Here is a 17,476-nt window from a genome sequence, read left to right as displayed (position 1 = left end):
GATCTGTACTGTGATCTCATGCATCAATATTTGATTTCCGGTACCAACAGCCATGTCTTTGTGAGATGCAGAAAACAAATGAAAGTTTTCCACATGTGTGATTCCCAATATAAAGCATAGAGGGGAAGATGTGATGGCGTGGGACTGCTTGATAATATATTCCAAATTCAAGAAACACTTACCCAGCATGGCTACCACAGTATTCTGCAATCACTGGCCATGCCATCTAGGTGGCACTTAGTGGAACCATTATTTGAAATGCAAGAGAACAGTGACCCAAACCCAACATCCAGGCTTTGTAAGGACCATGTCGTTCTGGGAAATCCTTCAGACTGTCATAAAGCCATTTCAGATGACTATATAATGAAGTTGACTGAGAAAATGCTAAGGAGGATGTCAAGTTGTCATCAGAGTAAAAAGGGGGACTTGAAGCAAATTAAAGCCCAACACATTCTGGTTTGTTTCACTCGTGTTTCTTTACTCCTTGTTTCCATGGGTGGTCCTTTAAAGGGAATCTGTCACCTTTTTTTTGGCTTTGCAGCTGCTGGCATAGACATCAGGGGCTTATCTACAGCATTCTGTAATGCTGTAGATAAGCCTCCGATGTAACCTGAAAGAGAAGAAAAACACGTTTTATTATACTCACCGAGGTGGGCGGTCCGGTCCGATGGGTGTCGCCGTCCCGTCCGGCGCCTCCCTTCTTCATGCGATGACGTCCTCTTCTCCCATTCTGTAATGGCTCCGGCGCACTTCTCGGCCCTGTTGAGGGCAGAGCAGAGTCCTGCAGTGCGCAGGCGTCGGGAGAGGTCTGGCGCCTGCGCACTGCAGAATTCTGCTCTGCCCTCAACAGGGCAGAGCAATGCGCCTGCGCCAGAGCCATTTCAGGACAGGAGAAGAGGACGTCATCGCATGAAGAAGGGAGGCCCCGGACGGGACGGCGACACCCATCGGACCGGACCGCCCATCTCGGTGAGTATAATATAACGTGTTTTTCTTCTCTTTCAGGTTACATCGGGGGCTTATCTACAGCATTACAGAATGCTGTAGATAAGCCTCCGATGTCTATGCCGGCAGCTCATAGGGGATAAAAAGGGTGACAGATTCCCTTTAAGGTTTTGCTGTCTCAAGTCTGAATCTACAATGTGCACATTACAATAAGAACAAGGAAGACCTCTGCATGATGTGGGGTGTACAAACATTTCACGAGCATTGTTTTGTATGATCAACTGAATGGGCAACATATTCTTCCCTTAGCATCTGTGGTGCTTAGGGTTATAATTCCTTCGCTGCACTACTATATGAGAAAGCATCTCCAATGTAATATAGATTAATCTATTTCTAAATAGAAACTAGGGATTTTGAATATCCAGGATGGTGAACGCTGCATTTCAAGAGTAAATAGCCTTGAATGTTACAAGGAGGTAGCAGCTGTTGTACAGGGCACATAATGGAATATGGAGAGCAGAGAGAAAGCAATAGGGAAGGGCCGGCAGCGAAAGCTCAGCGCTTAAAAGGATATTTTTTATAAGAGATAACATCGCTTTAAGCTTTTCTTACCTTCGCCAACATAGCAAGATGCTGATTTTGAACAATAGCTGTGCGATAAGTAGCCAATCCTCCTTCTTCAAGACTGGGAAATAGAAAGTACAGGTGGACGCTGTCAAAAAAAGAAAATGAAGAAAAATCAAAACTGGCAAAAACAAAAAATGGCAGTAAGTAATAATCAAATTGTTTTGTGTTTGTGATCAATAGGAATTATTATTCATATGTGTGATGAAATCTACGGAGTGCAGCAAGATATTATTCATTGTGAATCCATCATTTTAATACCCCTGTACTTAAATATACACTGATTGGAGCCAGTAGTCAAGACAGTGAAATGTAGATCAATATGATGTATCCGAAGCATAAAACCTGAGCCACGTCAAGAGTTTCTCTGCAAGACTTTGCTCTGTTGCCAAGCTTCATAGCTTGAAGAACCAACTTATTTTCTTTTTTATTATTAATACTATATAATAAAGACTCCCCATCGGACTCCTTAGGACAAAATTTACCACATTACTTACTGTAGGTACTTTCTGTGTTCTGACCCCTCTGTGGTATCTGGCACTAAGACCTTACGGCAGTCCTCTAAGTTATCAGGTGAGGCCTCCATTGATTGAGCTATTTGTCGTCATGTTCTGCAAACTATTTCTCAATTTTGCTGAGAAGTATTGTTACAGTGAATATTGTCTGCTGCCAGTAAATGCAAAGAGTGGTGAAATCGCCCAAAAAAACAAAAACCCTGCAATTCTTATTTTTTTTTTAAAATTGCTTTAAATGTGTTCAAAGTGCTGCCCTTTGTGTTATATTGTCAATACAACCCTCTTCTCCCACTCTTAACACACTGATAGCAACACCGCTGAAGAAAAGCTAGCACAGGCTTCCAGTATCTGTTGTTTCAGATGCTGCACATCTCGTATCTTCACAGCATAGACAATTGCCTTCAGATGACCCCAAAGATAAATGTCTAAGGGGGTCAGATCGGGAGACCTTGGTGGCCATTCAACTGGCCCAAGACGACCAATCCACTTTCCAGGAAACTGTTCATGTAGGAATGCTGGGACCTGACACCCATAATTGATGGTATGGTGTGGTATATGAGGTACAAAGATAGTGGGGCCATTCTTCATCAATGGAAACCTCAATGCCACTGGATATCTGAAATTGCTACATGATGATGTGTTGTCCTCTTTATGCACTGAAGATGGCACGCTCCCTGAGTTTTTCCAGCAAGATGGTGCACCATCACATTATGGGTGTCAGGTCCGAGTATTCCTACATGGAATTTGACCCCCTTAGACTAGCATTTGTTCTGTGGTGTTGAAATCAGTGTGTCAAGAGTGGGAGAAGAGGGTTGCATTGACAATCCAACACAATGGGCAGCACTTTGAACACATTTTATAAGCGGTCATAAACTTTTAAATAACTCATGAAAGAATAAAGTTACGTTAAAACCAAACACCATTGTTTTTCTTGTGAAATTCTCAAAAAGTTTGATGTGTCACATGACCCTCTTCCCATTGGAAAAAATAAAGTTGGATCCAAAATGGCCAACTTCAAAATGGCCGCCATGGTCACTACCCAGCTTGAAAAATTTCCCCTCTCCCATATACTAATGTGCCACAAACAGGAAGTTGATATCACCAACCATTCCCATTTTATTTAGGTGTATCCATATAAATGGTCCACCCTGTATATATACAGCTCTGGCAAAAATTAAGAGACCACCACATCAAAACCCTGTCATGGGCAGACCATTCTCCAGACCTGAACCCCAATGAAAATCTCTGGAATGTAATCAAGAGGATGATGGATAGTCACAAGCCATCAGACAAAGAAGAACTGCTTACATTTTAGCATCAAAAGCAGTGTAAAAGACTGGTGGAAAGCATGCCAAGACACATGAAAGCTGGGATTAAAAATCATGGTTATTCCACAAAATATTGATTTCTGAACTCTTCCTGAGTTAAAACATTAGTATTGTTGTTTCTAAATGATTATGACCTTGTTTTCTTAGCATTATTTGAGGTCTGCAAGCACTGCATTTTTTTGGTATTTTGACCATTTCTCCTTTTTTAGAAAAAAGCCCAAAATTTATTGCTTGGAAATTCGGAGACATGTTGTCTGAAGTTTATAGAATAAAAGAAATTTACATTTTACTCAAAATATATCTATAAAGAGAAAAATCAGACAAAATACACATATACATACATACACACAAAGTCACCCGACGTTTTTATTGATACCATTTTGAGGCAGACGTTTAGATTGCTTCATGCTGTATTTTTTGGGCAGCATTAACCACCCTCCCCCCAAAAAACACAAACACAATTTTGTTGATTTCACTTTTTTTTTCTTTACAGAATTTAAAAATCGGGTTGATTATATAATTGGATAGATCAGACTTATGGATGCGTTGATACCACATGCATACATTTTTGATTAGCTTTATTTTTAACACTGTGGTATGAAAATAAAAAGTTTTGCTGCATATAGTAAAGATCACGGTCTCCTTTGAAGCCCGGCCACTAGCTGACTTTCAACAAAGCTCCGTGATGGCAGGCATGGGGGCCTTAAACAGACTTCCGGCTGCAACCCAAAGGAGCTCCACAATCATGTCACCAGGCGTCCAATGGGCACATTAAAGGATGTCCCCATGACACTCCAGTAATGCTGCTGTCAGAAATTGACAGTGGAATTTAACAGGTTAACTGCTGTGAGGGAAGCTCTGGTCCACCCATAGCTGATACAACTAGGACCTGCCTCTAATATGCAGCCATTATTTGCCAGGTATGGGGTAGGCTCAGTCTGTGTGCCAGCTCCATACACCCACTTCCAACTTGTATTTTTAAGGTACGGCGGATGTTGGGAAGGGGTGATGATGGCACAACTCTTTTATAGGTTGTACATGTTCAGCAAAATGTTTAGGTAAATGGTGTCGGTCATACACATATACATGCTGAACACTGACTTCTCCTGGAAGTCCTTTGCAATGTTCAAAGATCCGGGGGAAGTTCGTTGCAGAGAGAGAGATAATTTTTTCAAAGAGGTTCAGGTTCTGGTTGAAGTTCGGGTAAAACCAAACATTGGAAGAAAGTTCGGGTATGGTACAAAAACCTGAACTTCAACGGGTCCGCTCATCCAGAGTCGTTTACAGCCTATATATCACTATGTTTATACATACATTTCATAGGGTAAAAGCATAAGGATTTTTCTACTGTGGTAATCAATTCTAGAAAACAGTACACCACCATTCAAGAGAGCACCTTATTCCCCCCTCCTATGTATATATATCACAGGCAGATCAGTGACCCTTGGGTGCTCATGTTCACTGGGTGTCCGCCTTTTAGTATTTATTAACCAGTGCTTACTGTACTAGGAACACACCACAAAACCAGTCATTTTGGAGACACCGACTCTATACCTTTGCAGTCTGTAGCACAAACAACACCTTAGGCCTCTTTCACACATCAGGTTTTCGCCGTCAGGCGCGATCCGGCGCTTTTGACAAAAACCGGATCCGGCGAAATGCAATGCCGGATCCGGTTTCCCCCCCATTGACTTGCATTAGAGCCGGATCGAGCCGGATGGCCATGCGTTTCATCCGATTTTCGCCGGATCCGGCAATGTGACGCGATCCGGCGTCTGGAAAAAAAGGCTACTGTAACGGTTTTTGTCTCCGGCGAAAAAGCCGGACACGCCGGATCCGGCGTGTCCGGCTTTTTCATACAATGAAAGCCTATGAGCGCCGCAATGCGCCTGATCCGGCGACAGCCGGATGCGGTTTTTTTGGTCTGAGCATGCTCAGTAGCTCTGCCCACAAGACATATATAAAAGCAAGACAGTGGGACCCTCAGCCACACCCAACATGCCACCCAAGCCAAGAACCAGGAGCAGGAGAAGGCAGCAGACATCTGCAGCAGCACCATCAGCACCACCCCAAATGGAGCAGCATGCTGAACAACGGGAGGGGAGTCCAGCAGCAGATGAGAGACGGTAATTATCAAATCCCCCATTCCTCCAAACTAGGGCTATGGAATATCAAGATATTCATTGGCCCTTTGTTTCTCTTTATTCAACAGCCGCCCAATAGATGCAGCAGCAGCAGCAGCAATGGCAGCAGCAGGAACACCACCCACAGCCATGGAGTCTGGCCAGCAGGAAGACAGCACATCTTCTTCTGGGAGCCCTCCCTCGCATCGTCAGCGTTTGACGGTAAGTTTTTATTTCCAAAATCCATCATCTCTGTAATATATGTCTATTCATTGCCTTTTATTTCAAAACAGGAATCACAAGATGAAGAGGAGCTCCCAGAAGAAGAAGGAAGGGGTGGACAGACACTTGGAGTGGGCTCACAATTGGTAAGTTTTTTGCATCAAACGCAGAAACACAACATCACACTACACACAACACATAGAAAACAATGTTCTGCAGACCACACACAGCAAACAAATGCCTACATCCAAAGACATAACATTTTTTGTTTTCTTCTCTAGTCTTCCCAATCTGGTGCTCGGCCAAGATGTCCTCGCAGTGCCTCCCAGGGTCGTCGGCGACAGCAACGCGGCGGTCACCAGGGTGTAAGTATAAATATTTTTGCTTTGTTTTTTTGCACTTTTTATTTCATTTCTTTTGTGGAGGCTAATTATGTTATTTTTGTCTTTTTCTTTAACAGCCTTCACAGCGTGCTCCCGACTCTGACGGTGAGGATGGAGGAATCGATGTGGACCACCTCATCGATCTCGTCAGAGAAAGGGAGCCGCTCTGGAATATGGCTGACCGCCGCCACGCTGACCTTATCGTTACCCGACGACTCTGGGAGGAAATCTGTTCGCTCCTTGTGGACCGCTGGGAGGACCTCGAAGCTCGGGCCCAGATTAAAGAGCGTAAGTATATACAGTACCGGTTGCTTGATTTAAACCAGTGTTTCCCGAACTTCAGTCCTCGTGGTCCCCACGGATCATGTGTTCAGGATTTCTATTTACTTTGGAAATCCTGAAAACATGACCCCTGGGGACCATGAGGACTGGAGTTTGGGAAACACTGATGTTGTATACTAACCACTTTGTCCTTTCTCGTTTCAGGGGAGAGAATTGTGAAGCGGTGGCGGTCTGTGAGGGATCGTTTCAAGAAGGAGTTCAATAAAGAGATGCGGGCCCCGAGTGGATCTGGAGGACGCAGGAGCAAGTACAAGTACGCACGAGCCCTGTCGTTCCTCCGGGAGACAATGCTCACCAGAAGGTAAATATTACACACCACATGTGACAAAAAAATGTTTAGATGTAACTTTTTTTTTTCAGCCAGGGCCATACCTTGTCACTATTTTAATTGTTTTTTTTTCTCTTTATTCCACAGCACGGTGAGCAGCACTCGGGAGCCTGCACGATTGGACCCTTCTGAGGCGATCCCTGAGGAGACCGGCACCGAGGGACACTTCGACCGCCCCGGTACATCTGCACCTTCCCACACATTCGACCCATCTGTCCCATCCACCAGCACAGGAGCATCGTGGCCGCCTACATTACATGAAGCTGCTGGTGAGGAGATCGTTTTCCCTTTACCCCACCCTTCTGCCCCTGCCACCTCTAGTACACCTGCGGATACTGGGCGGCAGCGGCAGAGGGGTCAGGAAAAGAGTTATGCGCCAGAGTTCTTGCATCTGAATGCATCTTTCCAGAACTGTCTAAAAGTCTTGTCAGAGCAAATCTCCGCAGGCTTTCAGCAGATCAACTCCAGCATTCTGGAGGTGAAGACACTTCTGCAAACCATGCATTCAGAAGCAAGATCTTCGCCAAACCACACCTTTTTCAGGTCTGTTGTGGAGCGCATGGCAACACTATCTCCTACCCAGCAGATGCATGTAATGCATTCGTGCCACGGTGCTCTACAGCAGGTTACCTCCCAACCTCCACCTCCCACCACTGTAGTTCCTCCACCTGCACCCCCTCCAGCCACTTTCCATCCTCCCCCTCCTATTACATCTGCACCCACTCCAGCCACTTTCCATCCTCCCCCTCCTATTACATACCAGCAACCTCCCCAGTACCAGCAACCTCCCCAGTACCAGACATCTCCCCACTTCCAGCAACCTTCCCCGTACCAAACTCCTTCCCAGTACCAAACTCCTTCCCCATACAACTTTCCATCAACATCATCTGCTCCTACAGTCCCTGCCCAACCCTCCACTCCACCGCCCACCACCTCTTCTGCCTCCCACATGTCCACCCATTCTGTAGCTTTTTCCACACCATCACCTCTAACTGTTCCTTCCCCACCACGATCCCAGTCCTCTCTCCACACTCCCATTGTCGAAGTGTCCCGCAGCCCCTCCAGCAGTATTTCCACCCCACACTACACAGATTTATGATGTGTTTTGTAATAAAAATGCCCAGTTGGTTTCAAACCTTTATTAAAAAAGTTTTTTTAACTTTAAAAACAGTTTACAAAAAAAAAAATTTTTTAAATAAAAGTTAAATTATTGTTTACACTGGTTGTCTGTCATTTCTTTCTGCGGCGAAATATGTTAAAAAAAAAGGTTAAATACAGGGTATTTAAAAGGTAAAAAGGTATTCAAAACCAGGTATATAACTGTGGGTAAATTTTAGCTTTTTGCCACAGTTGTGTTCCTGGTTGTGTTTGAAGCAAAGTATTTCACCTAAAAAGTTGTGTTTATTGTTGGTGATTTCCTAACAATGTACACAACTTTTGTTAAAAGGTGAAATACTTTGCATAAAACACAACCAGGTACACACCTGTGGCCTAAAGCTAAAAATAGAGACCATGACAAGATAGCCAACTTTGGTTGGCAAAGGTATATACTGTTGGTCCAGAAGGTACACAAGTTTGGTTAGGGCACAAATCTTTCACACTCTGTCATCCTGCCAGTGTACTCTGCCTTGAGGTGACAAAGTATAGTGCAAAATTGTCCCTCATTACTGAAACCGTCACAGAACTTCTAGTGGTAATGTCATGGTAATCTTGCAAGGTGGTTTCTTCAGAGGTGTCCTCAATGGAAATGGGTTCCTTGCAGATAACAAAATTGTGGAGTACCACGCAAGCTTTGATCACCTCGTCAACAGTTTCTGTCTTGAGGTTGATCGCAGTCAATAGGACCCGCCATTTGGCTGTCAGAATACCAAAGGTACATTCAACCATTCTTCTTGCTCTTGTGAGGCGGTAATTAAAAATGCGTTTTGGTCTTGTCAATCCTCTGCTAGAGTATGGTTTCAAAAGGTGTTCTGACAGCTGGAAGGCTTCATCCCCTACACAGACAAATGGCATAGGTGGACCAGATGTTTGCGGCAGCGGTCTAGGTGGTGGGAACTGGAAGGTGTTTCCATACAGTTTACGCTCCATGGCAGACAGTTTGAAAACTTGAGAGTCATTGGAGCGGCCATAGGCCCCAATATCAACAGCAATAAATTTGTATTCCGCGTCAGCGATAGCCATGAGGACAATTGAAAAATATTTCTTGTAATTGAAATATTCCGATCCCGATCCGGCTGGCTTTACAATGCGGATATGTTTCCCGTCCACAGCGCCCAAGCAGTTGGGAAACTGACATATCTGTTGAAACTTGTCAGCAATTTCAATCCACCTCTCTGTTGTGGGCTCTGGTAAAAACTCTTCAGCTAAGGAGTCCCACAGTGCACGGCATGTGTACTTCACTATTCCAGATATGGTGGAAATCCCGAGTCTGTACTAGAAATGCAGTGACGAAAGGGATTCTCCAGTTGCAAGAAATCTGTGGGGAATTAAAAAATAATAAATTAGTTTTAAATCACAGCATTACATACCAAAACTCAGCTATAACACTTGGAGATACAAACTACCACCAACAAGATTGCAGTGAAAGTGTGCTCTGATGCGATCATATCCAATAAATGTGGCTTACCTTAAAGTCACCATCAGACGCTCTGCGGGTGAAACAGAGAAGTGGCAATAGGTGTCCGCTTTTCTTATGAGGTGTGCAATGCGCTCCACCAAGTAATCAAAATTCTCCATTTTCATCCGAACATATCCAAAAAATTTATCCGGGTTTCGTCGAAGGTCCATGCAGAGTGTAGAATAGACCCCACGCATCATTCTCTTGGCTGTGATGGGGTGGATCCACAAACGTCGTCTACGATGCCTGATGCGCTGCTGTCTCGCTCTCTCCTTCTCCAGAACAATCACCCTCAAACGATTCGCCTCCGCTATAAAATCCGCCAAATTCTTCAAAATATTTCCAATCACAACATCCATCTTCGCCAGTAACTTGCTCTTCTCTCCAACCTGCACTTTCTCCTCTACAACCTGTCAAAGAAGGGCTGTAGGAACACGCTATATATAGTTTTCCAGTAGCCAATCCCGTTCGGAAGGCCACAAGGGTCAATTTTAAAAACCGGATCCGGCGTAATCCGTCGAAAAACGGATAGAAAAACGGATGAACCGGATGAGACGGATCCGGTTTTGTATGTCAAGAACAAGACGGATCCGGCACATCAGGTTTTACAAAACATTTGCCGGATCCGGCGTTCCGGCACGACGCCGGATCGCGCCTGACGCCGAAAACCTGATGTGTGAAAGTAGCCTAAAATGGGAATTTTGTTAAGAAATTATCACCAATTTGCAGAATAGGTGAAAGCCTCTAGATCAGAGGTTGTCTTGCTGCTCAGACCCGCACTTATGGGGGATATTTTGCTCCTTTTGAATAAAGCGGCGGTCAAGTATACGCAGCAATGCTCCACTCTTTCTTTATGAAACTGCTGGAGATATCAGAGTACAGCAATGTAATTGCAGTGTATGTCCTCTACCACTTCTCCATTTAAACGAGAGACAAAGATCTCCTGTGCTGGCAATCAGTCGCGTAACTCCAAGGTTGGACTCCCCAATAACTCAGAAAATATCGACTAACTTAGGTTTAAGTGGTAACCTTTTCCTACCACTGTAATGAAGCATTACAAAAAAATGAAATCCCTGCAAAATGGCGATTGATATTTAATTTTTTTTTTTTTTAAAAGAAAAAGAACGTTGTACAATAACCGAAATGCATGTTTAAAGAATAATTGCAATTTAAAGCCTCTAATTCTGCAAATATTTCATGTGTTATATAGAATTATTCTTGACTCATAAAACCCAAAAAATATTTTTAAGACTATACAGTAGGTCAATAGGACAGCATCAGATCTATAACACATAATCCTCTTGAATTCTAACCATATAGCAGCTGTTGTGGTCACATTTCTAGAATGTAGATAAGAATTCTAATGAACCCATTAAAGCAGAATTTAGGAGATGCCTTCATGATACTCTTACATTAGATGTAACCCTTATAATTAGAGACATGCAAGGAGCTGAAGAGATTAAGTTGATATTATGGTAGAGTTGACTTTTCTCTGAAAAAATATTATTGCTCTTATTAGAGTAGATTTCCAGAGTTTTGGACGAGAATGGTTCAGACTCAGGTACTGGACTTAATTTAACATTGAATGCCAGGTCAGATGTGCTGTAAATATTAATGGAAATGGCAATTTGGTTTCACATACTACAGGATACTGAAAAAATATAGGGCCATCTTGGCTTTTAAAGGGAATCTGTCGACTTCCCCAGGTCCCTCCCCCCTCCAAGCCACCACTTTACTGAACCATTTATGTACTTCGGAACCAGTTTTTTTGTGGCTTTTAGATTTTTGAATTTCCATAAAATCTATTTTATAAATGGGCTTGCAAAAAGCAAGTTAGTAGGTGACAAGTAATACAGGAGCTGTTCTACCCGGACTAATCTTCCAACCCATCATGCTATCATGCCCCTGTGCGCATGCGTGACATGATTTGCAAGAGCAGTGTCGACACCGATTCTTTGCAATTGTCATGCATGCACACATCGTTCTGCTTTCCTAGCAATGTATGAATCAAGAAAAAAGACAGACTTTGAGACCCTATATAGTACAAAAAAATATATATGTTTTATTGATTAATAATATTAACAGAGCAAAGGTAGGAGTTTAAACAAATGTTCAGGGATATGAAGGGACGCAAAACACAAGGGTCGGTAATAATGCTAGCAGCAAAAATATAATACTATATCAAAAAGGTGCAAATATACAACAGACTCAATAAGGTGCTGCTGATATATCAAAACATGAACATATATGGACAAAATGAACAAGGTAGACCCCCTTACAAATGACCGTCATACTAAGTGGCAAGGAGATATAAAAAACTGCATGTGCTGCAACCTTAAGTAAATATATGGACAGTGTCAGGTATCTTTAGAGCCACCAAAAAAGGATGATCTTACCAAAATATCATATCGTATTTACCTGTGTAAGGATGGTAAGATAAGATGGGGGTCCAGTACAGTCCCGAGGGCGCGTCCACCCCGTCGCATGTTTCGGCATCTGCCTTTATCAGGGCAATGTGCACTGAAGCCGGTTGTAAGATCCCAGCCTTCATTGGTGAACTGTGTGCGCCCAGGGAGAAAAACCAAAGAACTGGGCCAGCCAAGCTGTTAGTAAGTATAAGTGCAATGTGTAGGTGCACATTCACACCAAACAAATGAGCAAATACCCTGCAGTAAGTAAATAAATAGGAATAGTACAGGTCAACCACAACAGTAAGGGATCATCCTTGTCGGGGTGAAGTGGTTTTTTGCTCAAAACAGTGTCAACTAAGCACCCTGTTATTTAAATGTACTTTTACCATTTATTTACATACTCATTATTTTTTATCCTAAGTTTTGTATGTTAATGGCCACAGTATGAATGTGCATCTAAACATTGCACTTACATCAACATGTGTTCTGGATCATTTCTTTGGTTTTGCCTAATTTCATTTCAGCATTGCTCCCCCTTTTCGGGCTGTGCATCTTGTCCTATATGACTGTTCACGGAAGGGTGTAAAACAGTCAGGCCTGGGTCCTGCTTTGCCCCTGTCTATTTTGAGACTTGGTGGTACTTGGAGAAATCAACTACAAGTGTCAACCAAGTACCCTAAGTTATTAACATGTACTTGTGAGGGACTCCATTTTGGATTATAGGTTCAGGAGATCCCCCCACTACTCTTGAAGTGTGCCCCCACCTTGGCATTCCCTCAGGCCATAAAAAGCAATGCAATGTTTTCCTTTAATTAACTCCAAGAAGAAACCGTTTGAAGCTCTGGTCCCCACCAATTATCACAAGGGTGTGACCTCTAATGCAGCTACAGCAAACTGGATTCCTTTGTCTACCGCACACACCATAGGTCACAGCAAAGCTCTGAGGTATTGAATCTGGAAAATGACCTATAATAACAGAATGCAAGATCTCTGAGCCTAGCCGAGCACATTCTCGGAACCAGCATTCCTTCTTCCACATACCCGTGCCTGGCAGCCACATGCAGACCCCTGTGGTATGGAGTTATGAAGCATAGCTACCAGGAGTTAAATACAGTAGCTGTATTTGGTCTCTCTGCACAGATAAAATCCAGCGGCACCCAGTGGCAGCGGCGCCAACCCATTTATGCTACGGGCGGAAAGTTATGGGCCATGCCCGGTTCTGCCTGGAAAATCATACCCTCAGAGATGGGAGGCAAGAGGCTGCACAAGCCCAGGAGTGGGCACAGAGTGTGGGAGACAAAAGCCTAGGAGATAAGAGACAGCTCCTCAATTTTTAGCTTAGTTGGCATTTACTGGCAGGAGGATCCGTTAGCTGACGTGGCCAGGAAAACCACGTAACTAGAATTTGGACCGGTGATCCATCAACACCTCCATGTGGTCACATGTTACATAACACAGTAACTGCAAACTATCTATCAGGGCTGTGGAGTCGGAGTCGTGGAGTGGGCATAAAATGGACCGACTCCGACTCCTAAAATATATAATACATTGGGTACAGTAGTTCAATGCAGAATGTGCAGAATATTTTTTCATAGGAATTTGGGAAAGTTATGAAATGTCCTATAAATGGCTTTTCTATTCCTGATCTAAGGCTACATTCTCACACAGAGTTTTTCCTGCGTTTTTTGAGGACACGTTTTTCAGCTGCAAAAGCAGATCAGCTTTTAAAAAAACCGCATCACCTGAAAGGTTTTTGAGCACATAGATAATATTTACACCTCATAGCTGCCCAAAAGGACGCCCAGTAACACATCAACATCAATTGATAGTTGGAATAAATAGACTGCATTCATTACCACATCTTCTTAAGGTGCAGGCTTTATTTTCAAGTGTAGGGGTATGTAGTATGAGGTTCTGCAGCAGCTGAGGTGTGCAGTATGAGGTTCTGTGGAACAGTACGAGGTTCTGCCCCCCTCCTAAGTTTGATCCTGGCTACGCCCATGGTGTGAATGTAGCCTGAGGATCTAGGCTTTGTCTTAGCTGAGATAAGTCATAGTGTTATATATATACACACATATATATATATATATATATATATATATATATACAGTTGTGGCCAAAAGTATTGACACCCCTGCAATTCTGTCAGATAATACTCAGTTTCTTCCTGAAAATGATTGCAAACCCAAATTCTTTGTTATTATTATCTTCATTTAATTTGTCTTAAATGAAAAAACACAAAAAGAAATATCCTAAAGCCAAATTGGATATAATTCCACACCAAACATAAAAAAGAGGGTGGACAAAAGTATTGGCACTGTCCGAAAAATCATGTGATGCTTCTCTAATTTGTGTAATTAACAGCACCTGTAACTTACCTGTGGCACCTAACAGGTGTTGGCAATAACTAAATCACACTTGCAGCCAGTTGACATGGATTAAAGTAGACTCAACCTCTGTCCTGTGTCCTTGTGTGTACCACATTGAGCATGGAGAAAAGAAAGAAGACCAAAGAACTGTCTGAGGACTTGAGAAACCAAATTGTGAGGAAGCATGAGCAATCTCAAGGCTACAAGTCCATCTCCAAAGACCTGAATGTTCCTGTGTCTTCCGTGTGCAGTGTCATCAAGAAGTTTAAAGCCCATGGCACTGTGGCTAACCTCCCTAGATGTGGACGGAAAAGAAAAATTGACAAGAGATTTCAACGCAAGATTGTGCGGATGTTGGATAAAGAACCTCGACTGACATCCAAACAAGTTCAAGCTGCCCTGCAGTCCGAGGGTACAACAGTGTCAACCCGTACTATCCGTCGGCGTCTGAATGAAAAGGGACTGTATGGTAGGAGACCCAGGAAGACCCCACTTCTTACCCCGAGACATAAAAAAGACAGGCTGGAGTTTGCCACAACTTACCTGAAAAAGCCTAAAACGTTTTGGAAGAATGTTCTCTGGTCAGATGAGACAAAAGTAGAGCTTTTTGGGCAAAGGCATCAACATAGAGTTTACAGGAGAAAAAAAGAGGCATTCAAAGAAAAAAAACACGGTCCCTACAGTCAAACATGACGGAGGTTCCCTGATGTTTTGGGGTTGCTTTGCTGCCTCTGGCACTGGACTGCTTGACCGTGTGCATGGCATTATGAAGTCTGAAGACTACCAACAAATTTTGCAGCATAATGTAGGGCTCAGTGTGAGAAAGCTGGGTCTCCCTCAGAGGTCATGGGTCTTCCAGCAGGACAGTGACCCAAAACACACTTCAAAAAGCACTAGAAAATGGTTTGAGAGAAAGCACTGGAGACTTCTAAGGTGGCCAGCAATGAGTCCAGACCTGAATCCCATAGAACACCTGTGGAGAGATCTAAAAATGGCAGTTTGGAGAAGGCACCCTTCAAATATCAGGGACCTGGAGCAGTTTGCCAAAGAAGAATGGTCTAAAATTCTGCAGAGCATTGTAAGAAACTCATTGATGGTTACCGGAAGCGGTTGGTCGCAGTTATTTTGGCTAAAGGTTGTGCAACCAAGTATTAGGCTGAGGGTGCCAGTACTTTTGTCTGGCCCATTTTTGGAGTTTTGTGTGAAATGATCAATGTTTTGCTTATTGCTTCATTCTCTTTTGTGTCTTTTCATTTAAGACAAATTAAATAAAGATAATAATACCAAAGAATTTGTGATTGCAATCATTTTCAGGAAGAAACTGAGTATTATCTGACAGAATTGCAGGGGTGTCAATACTTTTGGCCACAACTGTATATATAATATTAGAAAAAAGAAGAAACCGCACAGTACTTGGCTTTGGGTGCACGGCCCCCAGGCAAATAGTCCAGTATCAGCCACAGTATCCAATATTCATTCCAAATAGAGGCAGCACTATATATGTGGAATTAAATAATTAACAAAAAAAGTGTGAAACAACTGAAAATATGCCTTATATTCTAGGTTCTTCAACGTAGCCACCTTTTGCTTTGATTACTGCTTTGCACACTCTTGGCATTCTCTTGATGAGCTTCAAGAGGTAGTCACCGGAAATGGCTTTCACTTCACAGGTGTGCCCTGTCAGGTTTAATAAGTGGGATTTTTTCCCTTATAAATGGGGTTGGGACCATCAGTTGTGTTGTGCAGAAGACTAGTGGATACACAGCTGATAGTCCTACTGAATAGACTGTTAGAATTTTTATTATGGCAAGAAAAAGGCAGCTAAGTAAAGAAAAACGAGTGGCCATCATTACTTTAAGAAATGAAGGTCAGTCAGTCCGAAAAATTGGGAAAACTTTGAAAGTGTCCCCAAGTGCAGTGGCAAAAACCATCAAGCGCTACAAAGAAACTGGCTCACATGAGGATCGCCCCAGGAAAGGAAGACCAAGAGTCACCTCTGCTGCGGAGGATAAGTTAATCTGAGTCACCAGCCTCAGAAATCGCAAGTTAACAGCAGCTCAGATTAGAGACCAGGTCAATGCCACACAGAGTTCTAGCAGCAGACACATCTCTACAACAACTGTTAAGAGGAGACTTTGTGCAGCAGGCCTTCATGGTAAAATAGCTGCTAGGAAACCACTGCTAAGGACAGGCACCAAGCAGAAGAGACTAGTTTGGGCTAAAGAACACAAGGAATGGACATTAGACCAGTGGAAATTTGTGCTTTGGTCTGATAAGTCCAAATTTGAGATCTTTGGTTCCAACCACCGTGTCTTTGTGTGACGCAGAAAAGGTGAACGGATGGACTCTACATGCCTGGTTCCCACCGTGAAGCATGGAGGAGGTGTGATGGTGCTTTGCTGGTGACACTGTTGGGGATTTATTCAAAATTGAAGGCATACTGAACCAGCTTGCTACCACAGCATCTTGCAGCGGAAAGCTATTCCATCCGGTTTGCGTTTAGTTGGACCATCATTTATTTTTCAACAGGACAATGACCCCAAACACTCCTCCGGGCTGTGTAAGGGCTATTTGACCAAGAAGGTGAGTGATGGGGTGCTACGCCAGATGACCTGGCCTCCACAGTCACCAGACCTGAACCCAATCGAGATGGGTGAGCTGGACAGGCAAAAGGGCCAACAAATGCTAAGCATCTCTGGGAATTCCTTCAAGACTGTTGGAAGACCTTTCCCGGTGACTACCTCTTGAAGCTCATCAAGAGAATGCCAAGAGTGTGCAAAGCAGTAATCAAAGCAAAAGGTGTCTACTTTGAAGAACCTAGAATATAAGACATATTTTCAGTTGTTTCACACTTTTTTGCTAATTATATAATTCCACATGTGTTAATTCATAGTTTTGATGCCTTCAGAGTGAATCTACAATTTTCATAGTCATGAAAATAAAGAAAACTGTTTAAATGAGAAGGTGTGTCCAAACTTTTGGTCTGTATTGTATATATGCAATCAATATTACATAGTGTATTATATATTTACAATTTATTACAGTTTTGTGTTCTAAAGCTATATTCCAATAAACATATATTATGTTCTATCTAAATATCTTGATTATTGTTTCATAAAAATGTTTAAATGTCTGATGTTCATATTGTACTAAAATAAATTTTTCACTTAAATATAAGCAATATATGTGGGAGTCGAAGTCGGTGTAAGGGAAATTGAGGAGTTGGAGTTGCAGGTTTGGCTTACTGACTCCACAGCCCTGCTATCTAT

The 17,476-nt window shown here is 42.9% G+C and overlaps 1 protein-coding gene across 3 annotated transcripts in view; it reads right to left on the bottom strand.

The window, feature by feature from the left end:
* Positions 1 to 17,476, bottom strand: part of DROSHA (drosha ribonuclease III) — a 316,847-nt gene that overhangs the window by 76,010 nt on the left and 223,361 nt on the right. For all 3 annotated transcript variants that reach the window (XM_073550200.1, XM_073550202.1, XM_073550201.1), the window contains one exon: positions 1,558 to 1,657. In XM_073550200.1, coding sequence (XP_073406301.1) covers positions 1,558 to 1,657 — 100 coding nt within the window. The remainder of the gene's footprint in view (positions 1 to 1,557; positions 1,658 to 17,476) is intronic.

This window comes from Dendrobates tinctorius, unplaced genomic scaffold (assembly GCF_039654945.1).
Source record: "Dendrobates tinctorius isolate UK_male_01 unplaced genomic scaffold, ASM3965494v1 ptg000163l, whole genome shotgun sequence".
NCBI lineage: Eukaryota > Metazoa > Chordata > Amphibia > Anura > Dendrobatidae > Dendrobates > Dendrobates tinctorius.
This window is presented reverse-complemented; position numbering and strand designations above follow the sequence as displayed.